Below are 13,372 nucleotides of genomic sequence, written 5' to 3' on the forward strand. Positions count from 1 at the left end.
TCTGAGGGTCCCCAGTTCATCTTCATTTCTGCCAAATGGCTACAAATCCAGGGGTTTCCTATGACCCCCCCTTAAGTTTGAAGGGTACACCAGAAGAACTCACAGAAGTCAGCAAAGAGTTATACCTTTGATTACACTTTTATTGTAAAGGATACATATCAGGAAGGAAATAATCTTGTCTCAACCCCAACCAGGGAACTGCAGTTCACTTCTCACACTGACTATTCAGCATTAGTACAGACCCCACAAATTAAAGGATGCAGTTCCCCCAAGTAGTGGATGAGAAACTAGGAGTGAAAAAACAGTTTATTATAGACTACATTTTGCTGAAATTTTTTTGGTAGAAAAATGATAGTTGATAGTAACCCAGGTAATTATATGAGGATATGTGGGTTGGAGACAGACTTATAAAAATTTGAATGTCAGAAAAAAGTGTTTGAATTCTTTTGATAGAATAGCTTATGGATGAATTTTCAGTACGTGAGTATTATGATCATGCTGTTTGGGGCAATTGATTTGGCTATACAGAAATGTTTTGCTACTTTTTAGGTGGGAAATAATAGCCTGAATTACGTTGCCAAAATCAGAAATGCAGAACAAGGGCATGAGAGTATGGCAGAAGAATAAATCTATTTGTGAATGCTTGTGAAAAGGTAAGGGTTATATGAAGGAGCCTGAAGATAAACACATGGAATAAGTACTGAAGCAAGAGGAACTGTCAATAGCAGGGATATATAAGGAGTAACTTGGACAACTCAGAGAGACTCTTTTTCTGAGACTGGGAGAAAAAAGTAGCAGCATTTTTTAGTTGAATAGAAGATAAATTGGAAAAGAGGCAATTTTGTTAAGAGTAGGAGGAAGTGAGATAGGGACAGGAGGGGAGTCCTATCAGCAGTGGGAGTTCCTGAATTGGGTGTGGAAAGGGCTTAGAATACTCCATGTGTTTTATGTTGATATGGAATTCAACAAGAGAGATTAAGGAGTTCACAGTGGATAAAATAACTGCAGTTTTGGACGTTGTCCAACAATTCACAGCATCCTTTGAGTAAAAGTAGAAAATTGTTTAACCACAGATTACCAAAGAAGAACACTTTGAAAGTTACTAAATAATCAAATGATGCCTACGGATAAGATGGTGAAGGTAACATTTTATTGGGGGAAAACATATGATACAAATTTTGTCTCTTTTAGCCTTTAATTCAATTTATGTGCCAGAAAATTTGACCAGTTCTGGTGCCTGGAGTAACACAATTCAAAATTAAAGAGGCAAGTGATAAAAATTAAATGTAAACCGATAAATCAGTTTAGCTAATGATCATTATGCTTTCAAAGAGGGGGAAAAATACACTAGCTTTGGGGTTTCTTAGAGCTTTTTTTTTTTTTTTTTTTTTAATGACCAGGCAGGAAATGGCCAATATGTTTTAGAATTTTCCATCTAAAAGGAACAGATAATAGTGTTTAAAACAAAGGTTAGTGCTTCAAAATACTTTGAAACTCAATTTTCCTAGGCAAGTGAGATGTTGGAATGATTTCTTTTTTCCTGATATGTAAACCTGTTAAACATAATGTTTCCCCTGCTTGAAATCCAATAATGGCTTTCCATTGTACTCAGAATAAAAATCTAAAGTCTTTACTGTGGCTCTAGAGACCTGCACATTTTGTCTTTTACCTTTCCCTCCAGATTTCTCATATTACTCCAGTGGTTCTCTGGCATTCTACTGGCTCCCTGTCAAGAGGACTTGCTTTCCATTCCTTCTGGGGGGCCTTTGTGGATACTGACTTCTGCTCAGTTTTCTCTCATTGGCTTCTTACTTCAGTATCGCTCTGTCAACTAAAACATTTCCTTATTCACTGACCAATCCAAGCAGTTTCTCCATCACTGAATCTACTTTCTCTTTTAACACTTACTGGTATTATATATATGTTTGTGTTTTTGTGTTTTATTACATCTTTCTAATTAAAAATACATTTTATTCACCTGAAGAACTCTTGTGTATAGATCCTACACAGAGTAAGTCCTCAAATGTTTGTTGAATGACTGGATGGTTTCTGAGTGTATTAAGTGCTTTATGTGTGTTCTCTCATATAATCCTCAAAAAAGCCCTGTGAGGGATACTGCCACATCGATGTTCATAGCAGCACAATTCACAATTGCTAGACTGTGGAATCAACCCAGATGCCCTTCAATAGATGAATGGATAAAAAAAATGTGGCATTTATACACCATGGAGTATTACGCAGCACTAAAAAATGACAAAATCACGGAATTTGCAGGGAAATGGATGGCACTAGAGCAGATTATGCTTAGTGAAGCTAGCCAATCCCTAAAAAACAAATACCAAATGTCTTCTTTGATATAATGAGAGCAACTAAGAACAGAACAGGGAGGAAGAGCAGGAAGAAAGATTAACATTAAACAGAGACATGAGGCGGGAGGGAAAGGGAGAAAAAAAGGGAAATCACATGGAAATGGAGGGAGACCCTCATTGTTATACAAAACTACATATAAGAGGTTATGAGGGGAATGGGATAACAAACATGGAGGGAAATGAATTACAGTAGATGGGGTAGAGAGAGAAGATGGGAGGGGAGGGGAGAGGGGATAGTAGAGGATAGGAAAGGTAGCAGAATACAACAGTCACTAATATGGCAGTATGTAAAAATGTGATGTGTAACCGATGTGATTCTGCAATCTGTATTTGGGGTAAAAATGGGAGTTCATAACCCACTAGATTCTAATGTATGAAATATGATTGGTCAAGAGCTTTGTAATGTTGTGAACATCCAATAAAAAAAAAATTTTGAAAAAAAAAAAAAAGCCCTGTGAGCTGAGGTACTATTATAATGCCCATATTGTACCCCAAACCTGGAGACCCCATCACCATAGAAATTTCATCACTCTGCCTATCGGTATTTAGGAGCCCACCTTTTTAAGATAGTTGTAATCTAGGGGCATTTTAAAAAGGATCAGAGATATTTTTTCAGTGTTGTAATTTAAATACAATTTAATCTTTATTTATGTTATTTAGTGTGAATGAAAAATTGCTTGTGGATTATTTTTGGCCTGACTAGAATGAAAATTAAAAATTATAGCTATGGTAATTTTTTGCATTTTCTTCTTTATTTTGTGGCATACTTGTAGATGTGAATGTCTCATTTTCCATTGTCAAAACAATTGGTTCTGGGGCTGGGGATGTGGCTCAAGCGGTGGCATGCTCGCCTGGCATGCGTGCGGCCCGGGTTCGATCCTCAGCACCACATACAAACAAAGATGTTGTATCTGCGGAAAACTGAGAAATAAATATTAAAAAATTCATATTCTCTCTCTCTCGCTCTCTCTCTGTCTTTCTAAAAAAAATTTTAAAAGTTTTAAAAAAAACAATTGCTTCTTTTTCTACAAATTAATTGAATTTGAAGATTTAACTGTAATTATGTCTATATGCAATGACTTGAAAGCGGAAAAAAACATAGTTTAACGTGATTTCCATTTAGATGCTTCAGAATTTTTTTAGTATGTGAGGAGAATGATTGCTGATACTGCTGCTTTAAACAGAAATATAGGGCATTATAATCAAAATTTGACTTTTAAAGTTGTATTCTGGTTGCACCAATTTGTCTCTAAAACTGAAATAATTGCCATTTAGGAAAAAATAGAATACAGAACACAACTGCTTCCCAGTTGAACTATATGGGATAAATACTGACTTGAATCACTGGGAATGATTCAATATTTGAGGAAAAATTTTAGAGCTTTCCTGTCACACCTATACAATGGAGACACAGGCAGAACTGCCAAATTTTCCTTTTGTTTTACATGTAATGTTTACATTTTAATTATTGCTTCATCTTAGTAATATGCCGTCCTCTCAACTTCTTAATGATGTCTCTGTACTAGTTTTTGGTTTTGTGTGTATGTTTTGATTTTTTTTTTTTGCAAAGATAAAACAGATATTATTAGATATTTTAAAACTTGGCTCTTTGTGTAGTCTTTTAAAAAAATGTTTTTTTTGTATAGGTATCTAGTTCTGGTGGTGAAAACTATATGAATGGACAGTGAAGCAGGGTATTTTAAGTTGAATTTTACTTTCTTCTTATACTATGCTTATCTTATCTCATAGGAAAAAGAGTTTTAGACCAAATCTTATCTGGATTCTGATTAGAAGATCTGATTGTTAAAAATAATAGTATGCTGTTAATTATTCTATTGATTATAGAATGAGACAGGAATTGGACATTTATTTATTTATTTATTTATTTATTTATTTTTTTTAAAGAGAGAGTGAGAGGGAGAGAGAGAAAGAGAGAGAGAGAATTTTTTTTTTCTTAATATTTATTTTTTAGTTCTCGGCGGACACAACATCTTTGTTGGTATGTGGTGCTGAGAATCGAACCCGGGCCGCACGCATTCGAGGCGAGCGCGCTGCCGCTTGAGCCACATCCCCAGCCCAGGAATTGGACATTTAACCTGAACTATATTCTTTGATTTGGATTGGCAATCACTTTATACAATCTGAAGGAAAAAAACATTTTGCTAAGCAAACTACCAGCAATTTTCTGTGTATAAGCTGGGCAAGGTGAGCATGCTTGTATTCCAAGCTACCGGGGAAGGCTCAGGTAGAAGGATCATAAATTTGAGGCCTGTCTGGGCAATTTAGCCTAGACCCTGTCACAAAACAAAAAGGACTGGGGATGTAGCTTGGTGGTAGAGCACTTGCCCACCATGTACGAGACCCTTGAGATCAATTCTCAGTGTGTGTGTGGGGGGAGATTTTGTATATAAATTATATATATATATATATATATATGGGTTGCATTGACAATATATTTGAAAGTGGAAACATGGTTTCTTTCAAAGTAATATGTTTTAGGCTTTTAAGTATTTTGAAATGCCTTTGAAATGATGAGTCACCAATAATAGAAGAAATATTCTCATTTGATAATTTGGCCTCTGAGGCTAATGGCTGCTGGCTGCATTGGCACATCTCTGACCTCCACTATTCCTTCAAACTAATCTTCCAGAATTGTAATGTATATTAAAGATGGTTTATCTGAAAATTCTCCTTGCAACTCATCTTGCCTTTATTTTGGTTTCTTATTTTGTGGGAACAGAGGTAAGGAATAGAAGTGATATATTGAAGTTTTATGTCATTACAAGGAATTTTTAAATGGAGCAATTTGCCATTAAGTTTGTTTCATCAGATATTCTTCTAGTCATCCAAACACATAATTAATACTAAAAAGCCTTGATAGTTTATCCTAGCATATTCCTTTGTTCCTAAAAGTATTTTATAAGAATTTAACTTAATACTAACTACTACAACAAAGGAGTTTGTGAAACCACATTTGGATAGTGTTTCCATTATGCTGGCAAATTTAAGTAAGTTTCTGTACGGTGTATATAAACCCCTCCCATAGTTGAACCTGTTTCCCATTTTGATGAAGTCCAAGCACAACAAAAACAGTAACAACAACAACAAAAATCTTCCTGTGTGGCCTGTAGATACCAAATCTGAAGATTATTAATGAATTTCCAGCTAGGGACCATAAGCAAACATACTCTCCTACAGATAACTACACCCTTCCTGTTTTGGGATTGAGTTTATTGTGGAACAGATTTCGGAAATAGGTTTCTGATAGATTCAAGTTGTATTTATAAAATGTTGGAGGGCGAGGTCTTCCTTTAACAAAAACTAATTATTTCCTGTCTAATGCCCAACAAGGACGTTTTAAGCAGGCTTTTCAGAAGAGTTTTCCTCTAGTAGAAAATTATATTGTTTACAATAGTTCTGGTTGTTCTTATTAACCAGTGTATAATTTTTTATTCTATTTCCAGTGAAAAACTTAAAAAACCTATAGTAAATACACACAAATAACAAAAACTTAAATGTTTATTAGTATTTTGTCACTTGAGTGATAGTAGTTAACAGTTTAAATAAATGTCTAAAATTTTTTTGGTTTTTTTATCCAAATATGTAGCATATTTATGTTCTGTAAATATGCTATAAATGAAGAGTTACAGTTTAGATAAAAAGCAGATTTATGTTAAAGAATTTGCAGGTAACATTGTCCTCATCTAGTACGTCTGTTATAAAAAAAAAAGTCTGTAAAATTTAGGCCACCCACAAAGTGGTCTGTTGAGGCCTGTGGTTGGTGTTAAAATGCTGTTATTATGTGGGCTGACTGGTTTGGTAAGGAATTTACCTCCACTAAAGACTGTGAAATATCATGATTCTGACTTTCCTCCACAGGGACTGAATTGGCTTGACTTAGGTACAGTAGTGTTTGTTAGACTAGTCATAATGTACTCTATTGCCTTGACATCATGTGTGATATTATCTGAATGGTATACTGTTTTCTAAGTTGGTTTATCAGAATGTTAATATTAGTTCTGGATCATGTAACCTTATAATAAGCTGAAACAAATTGTGGATTTATATTGCTGAATTAAATTTGATAGTTATGAGTAAATTTCATTACTCTTGAGAAAAATGTGTGTGTATATTGCTGAGAAGGGAACTAAAGTTTTTATGTATTTTAATTTGGGGGTCATTTGAAGAACTTGTCCTTTAAATTTCTTTGGGACTTTTGAATTGTTTGTTTAACAGCATGGAAATAATTTTAGTAAAATTTAGCAACCTGAAAGTGAGAGGCAAAAATTAAACAGTCTTGCTGGGCACAGTGACACATGTAATCCCAGCTAATAGGAAGGCTGAGGCAAGAGGCTCACAAGTTTGAGGCCAACTTGGGCAATTTAGCAAGACCCTGTTTCAAAATGAAAATGGCTGGGGATGTATTTCAGTTGTATAGTGCCCCTGGGTTCAGTAGCCCCATACCCCAAGAAAATGTTCAACAAACAGTCTTCTTGAAATAGCTATTTTTAGGCAAATATTGTAGACATTTAAAAACAGTAGTAGCCACCACAACTAGTAGTGACCATTTTAGGAATAAAAACATCATAGCTCAATATGATTTCTGAAGTTTTCCAGAATGAATAAAGTCATTTTTGGAGAACAAACAATGTCATATTGTTACATTAGAAAAATAAAAGATAATGTAACAGGATATTTACTTATTTATGTGGTACTGGTATTAAACCCAGGGCTTCTTACTGCTTGGCAAGTGCTTCACACTAAGATACATTCTGAACCCTTTTCAAAAATTTTATTTTGAGACAGGTTCTCACTAAATTCCCCAGACTGGCCTTAAATTCAGAATCCTTCTGCCTCAGCCTTGTAACGTGTCTTTTAAATCAAATAATTTATAGTGCACATAATTTTTTTGGAGGCTTAACTATTTTTCCTTAAAGACACGAACTATTCTGTACAAAACATAGCATGGAAATCTAAAATGTATTTTTTTACTATAAATTAAGGAAGTGTCATTTAGTGTAGAAGAAATAGCAATTTTTGGACAGAAAAATATCTAATTGCCACTGATAAAATATATAAATTTTGAAGTAAGATATATACATTGAAATAGAAATGTACATATACATAATGCGTATGATATGTGTATGTTTATATATATATAAATAAATACGTACATGTGTATAAACATGTTCATGCATGGGAGTATTTAACATACTTTTTTGATTTTAGGCCTGCCTTGGAGAACTTATGATAACCTATGTCTAACTTGAAAAGTTTTTTTCCAATAGATACTTCATAATTCTTTTTTTTTTCCTTTTCTTTCTTTTTTTTTAGTTGTAGATGGACACAATATCTTTGTTTTATTTATTTATTTTTTAATATGGTGCTGAGGATCAAACTCAGTGCCTGATGTATTCGAGACAAGAGCTCAACCACATCAGCATTCTTATTGTTTGTTGTATGTTGTTGAATTTGTTATCTTGTCATGATTCAAAGAAGCTGAAGTTAGGGGCTCAGAAATTGTTTTCTTCCAAACAAATAAATGAACAAAGCCATTGATGTGCCTTGCCTAGCCTTTGTTCTTTTCTCTTCTCATCTCTAGCTTGATGTTCCTTTTAAGTAGACTGCCCTATCTAGTACTGACAAATGCCATTCCAAGCTTGTACAGTCAGTGATGTGTTGTATCTGTTTTTGTACTCATTTGTCAGCAAATATCCAAGCCAGAGGTTTAAGTGGCCTCTGGCAGCAGCAACCACACAACTCTCGGAGAAGTTCTGCTGTGTTGTTGCCTTTCCCTTACAGATTTCAGCATTATAATTCTGCTAGCTCAATCAACTAAATGTTTGTCTAATTATTTTCACTCTCAGCTAACCAGAATGTGGTTTGCCATTCTAGGTTTACCGACAGGACTGTGAAACATTTGGGATGGTGGTGAAAATGCTGATTGAGAAAGACCCTTCATTAGAAAAGTCTATACAGTTTGCACTGCGGCAGAATTTGCATGAAATAGGTGAGCGGTGTGTTGAAGAACTCAAGCATTTCATTGCAGATTATGATACTTCTACTCAAGATTTTGGAGAGCCTTTTTAGAAGATTTAGTGCTCAGGCAAAAAAAAAAAATGTTTCTAGATTTTTTTCCCCAATTGTTCAAATCCTTAATATATGGAATTTTTGTAATGAAGAGAAATACTTTATGATAGTTGACCACATTTCCAGTATCAAATAAACATCTAAAATAGTCTGCTTAAAATATTTTAATTAGAATCTTTTTTAAACATGTAGAGGCCTCCTAATCCATACTCATCCCTCCACCCAAATGATGGTCAATTAATTTTTTAAGCTTTGAAAAAGCAGTCCTGGGGAGTAGCTTTCTGTACTTACTCATGGTCTTCCATAGTTTATGATCATTTGGTCACAGGAGTGAAATTTACATGTTAGAGATCATTTCCCTTAAACAGTAGTCTTTTTGCATTTCATAGTGAAGATACCATGTGGAAATATTTGAGTTCTGAGTTGTGATTTTATTGACTTGTGCTTGTTTTTCTTAGGCTTTGTAACTTTTAATACATTAATGTGTCCTATCCTGAGTACATTAGTATCTTAGAGAATATTTGGTTTGAGAATAATTCTCTATGATATAGTAGAGCACTTAAAATATCCAAGAGACACCTTAGAATAAAATCCTTTTTTCCCCCAAGTAAATGAATTCAATGTATCTCTTCCAAAAGAAACTCTTGACTATTCTCTCTGCCATGTAGTCTTCAATAATATCATATACTAGACTAATGGGACAATTTTTGATGAATGATAAAGAGATATTTTAAAGTTGAGATTGTTTCAAAAACCTGATCAATAGAGGAAAAATTTAAAATATAGAGGAGTACTGGAGATTTTTTTTTCTTAAAAAAGGAATTGATAACATGCTCATGATTAAGCCATTTACAGAATTATTTTTTTGTTAATCTGTGTAATCTGAGGAGTTCTTTTTCTGCCAACTTTTAGAGATTCCTAGCCCTTCAAAAGTATTCTTCAAAGAAACAGCAAAACAGGCAGTCAGTTCCCACAGCCACCCTCTACCAACCAGACTGTGTCAACAGTCCTTCATCAGTGAACAATCCAAATCACAAGTTAGCTAAAGACCTAACTGGGACCATTAGAATATTCCACTTATTTCCTGGTCAATTCCAGCAGCGTGGTGCCATTGAGCCAAAATATATCATTTTGTGACATTAGTGAGGAAACCTTAAAAATCATGTTTGTTATTACTAACCATTTCATTATCCTCCCATCCTCTTTCCATTTCCACTCTATTCTCACTTCAGTTCTGGCATTATTTTTAGTGGATATGCTATCTAAAGAGCTCCCCAAGAGTATACCAAGACTATATTAAAAGAGGAAATAGCAGTATAAATAATTTTAATGGATTCTATCATGAGTGTCTCCAAATATGTATTATGCCATTCTACAAATTTAAAAACTAATTGAGGGCAACATTTATTTTTTTAAGTTTCCTAAGGGAGACTATCTTGAATTTTTATTTTTACCATTGAGATGTTATACTTAGCTAACTTTTATAAAACATAAGCCAAATGAAATTCCACTTATTATCTCTGATATTCTTCCTTAGTGTGAATAGTGATTTATTACTTACCATAGAAAGATGAAGAAAGTACTGATGTCATATCCTCCTGTCCCCAGTGTTTTCCTTTTCCTTAAATATTCTAGTCCCAGGATTCTGTTTCTTTAAGATGTCACAAGTTTGAAAATAAAACCTGAGAAACTGCCAGGGGCAAAGGAGTTGTTCACTTTATTGAAATCCATTAAAAGGAAAAGTCTTACTAACAGATGCATTTCAATGTAGGTTCAACAGGTAATTTCTTCCTTTTCCCTTCCCTCAAAGTACATTTGATATTTAGAGCTCTTTATAGCTTGCCATCAGCATTATTCTGCTAGGCTTGTCAGTGTTAAATTTGTTGGGGATTTTTCTTTTCTTTTTTTAAATGCCTATTAAAGTCCAATTATAGGATAAATTCAGATGTGTACCAGAGTATGTATTTTGTAAAATGTTCTTGATTAAAGAGATGTGTTTGTAAATTATCCATTGTTTTTGAGTATACATAACTGATGTGATAAAATTTTCATTGTCTTACCATAAAGCCTTGATGATCAACATGGGGAAAGCAGATATTGTAAAGCTTTTTGTGAATTTTAAAAGTAAAAAATAAAGAAACCAAGTTTAAATAATTAGATTGTCTTTTCTCTTATTTTATCAGGCTTAAACTGCTCTGCTAAGATGTAAACTTTATTACTCTCTGCTAAAAAACTGTTTCTAATTATTCAGTTCACTTACTCAGCAGCAGGATAGAGGAAGTTAAATTTGGTGGTAAATGGACTTTTGATATCTGAAAACAGTAGTTGTTGAGCTTAATAGTATTTAACAATTATGTCATTGTGAGCCTGAATTTCCAAGTACAGCAGGAATAAAACCCTACATTGGTATAATAATTCATGGAGGAAGGACAAGGACCATGTTGTCATGGATCTGGTTCTTAGCACAGTTTGAAATGCTATAGGTACTCATGTTTGTCAAATTAAAGGTGCCTTCACAAAAGAAGTAACGTGTGACCCTGGATGTTGGAAGAATAAGACTTAGAAAAGGAGAAGTAGCAAAATACAGGAGGGAATGGTATCAGCCTATGTGACTAAAATTCTTTGAAGATGATGGGTGATAAAGATGGTGAAGGAAACCAAGATATTTTTTCTCCAAAATATAAAGGATTCTTGAATTGAAGACAATCAAAATGCAGAGAAACTCTGCCATTTCTCAGTTTGCCTAAAAGCAGGACAGAGAATCACAAAGAATAAAAGTCTATACCCACACCCACCCACTACACATACACACACACACTCCTCCCCCCCCCTCTCCTTTCCCTTCCCGAATGTAAATTACTCACAGAGAGCTTTTTTTCTCAGTTCAGAGACCCTCTTAAGCTGACTTTCTAAATCTCAATAGATTTATCTTCCCACAGTTTTCCCACCTCTAAAGCCTGGGGCCACTTTTCCATTGTCATGTATCTGAACTTCATTTTTCTTTCTTAAAATTAACTATTTAGGCCAGATGTGGTAGTGCACACTTGTAATCTCAGTGACTCACAGGTTGTATCAGGTCTTTTGTTAATCTGTCTTCTGTTTTAGGAACCTGTCTCAACTATAGACTGCAGAGAGTTAAGGAATGAATGATTATATTTTCTCCCCTTCTTTGGGAAAAGGTAGTTTGAGAGCAGAATTGAGGGATTTTGAACATTTTATAGTTTTACCTCTTGTAGTTGAGTGAAATTTGAAAACATTATATATGTAGTATTCTTGCCAAAAATGTTAATTTCTCATAGCCCTCAATCACCTCCCAGCCCTGAGCCAGTTTACAGATACAGAACCTCTGGAAGGAAGGGAAGACCAGATCCCCTTAGGAAGTACTCTGCTACACTCTGCCAAATAGATTCTGATTTCAGCTTCACTCCAGAGTTTGCTGTAATCGATTCTAAACTCCAAGGTAGGCTCTGAAAGTTTTTTGGCTATAATTTTGGGAGAATGATGATTGTCTCTAAAGGATAATAGTGGGCAGCATTCAGTGTTGCAGGCAGCCAGTTGGCTTTTCAGCTTTAACTGCTTGGGCTGTTGTGTGGTGCTCTGGGAGTAATGCCCACATTTTGCTTGCCAGACCAAGGTGCAGATTTTTCATGTCCTTCCTTCCAACTCTCAGACCACTTGTATTATCCAATCAGGTGAACAAGAAATGGGAATGGGCGTGTACCAGTAATTAAGGTAGTTACCAACATCTGTTTGCCCATTTTCCATTGTAACAGAGTTAATACTGAATCATATAACTGCCATTGTAATAGAGTTAATATGATTATAGAGTTAATACTGAATCATATAACTGCCAAATGACTGGATTTGCCATGCCCTCGTTGTAGTTAGGTGTCTGAAGTAAGTTCTGTCTTGTGGAATTTGAAAGGGAAGTACTGCTCTAGACTGTGACTCTTAGACATTAGAGGTACTCTTTTAATCCCTTCCCAAGAGAGGTAGCAATGCAGTGTAACATTGTTCTTTTTTGTTTTTCTTTGTGGATTCATAATATGGAAGGAACCTGGATCATTCCATGACTACATGGAGTACTGAACTGTTAATGAGAGCAGAATAAACATTTTTATTCTTTAAGACATTATTATTTGGTTTCCTATTAAAAAAGCTCATGTTTTACTCAGACTCACTGCTCATTTTTGTCAAATTACATCCAAAAGTTAGTTTGAAGTTGGCCCTGAGCAGGCTGCATTTTTGTTGTACTGATTGATCTTGGGGTAATGAGGGCTGATTGATTGTATAAAAGGCTTTGCCAATCCAGAGTTCTCAGTTTCAAGCTATATTTAAATGACAAGTGACATATGATTGTTACAATCTAGTGTACATTTATATAACAGGAAGAACAGCCTGTTTCTATATCATACTGTTTTTTGAACTCTTTTCCTGGATTGATGGTGTTCTAATGCTAGATTATTATCACTAAAATGGTCTTAGGTTTTTAAAGGTTTTTTTTTTTTTTTTTTTGCCCATTAATTAAAAGAAAACTTGCTGTTACTTCTGTAGAGTAAAATATAGCATGCCATATTGGATGTTGCTTAAAATGCATTTATTTCAGGTTTAATGTACTATTTTATAGAATTCTGAGAAGCATCATATTTTTCTTATTGCACTATCTGAACAAGGTTAGAATCACCATTCTGGTGTTTCCTAACTAACAAAGTACATTCATATGGAATTCTTTACCAATTAAGATTTTTCTCCCCCAATGCTGGGGATCAAACTCAGGACCAATGAGGATTTTAGTCTTAAGGACTACAGAAGTTATGACCTCCCAGGTCTATATAGCAAGTGGCCAGTGTCTTACGTAGAGTTTCCAGTCTAAGTTTAGTGTTTTTAAAGAAGAAAAAGCTTAATGGTCATTC

At 34.5% G+C, this 13,372-nt stretch overlaps 1 protein-coding gene across 17 annotated transcripts in view; it reads left to right on the forward strand.

Annotated features, from left to right (window-relative positions):
- The window catches only part of PPHLN1 (periphilin 1), a 110,089-nt gene extending 99,476 nt beyond the window's left edge, over positions 1 to 10,613 (forward strand). For all 17 annotated transcript variants that reach the window (XM_081310743.1, XM_081310735.1, XM_081310745.1 and 14 more), the window contains one exon: positions 8,265 to 10,613. In XM_081310743.1, coding sequence (XP_081166869.1) covers positions 8,265 to 8,459 — 195 coding nt within the window. In that variant the 3' untranslated portion in view covers positions 8,460 to 10,613. The remainder of the gene's footprint in view (positions 1 to 8,264) is intronic.
- The last annotated feature ends 2,759 nt before the right edge of the window (positions 10,614 to 13,372 follow it).

The sequence above is a fragment of the Spermophilus citellus genome (assembly GCF_964194105.1).
Source record: "Spermophilus citellus genome assembly, chromosome: 10".
Classification (NCBI taxonomy): Eukaryota; Metazoa; Chordata; class Mammalia; order Rodentia; family Sciuridae; genus Spermophilus; species Spermophilus citellus.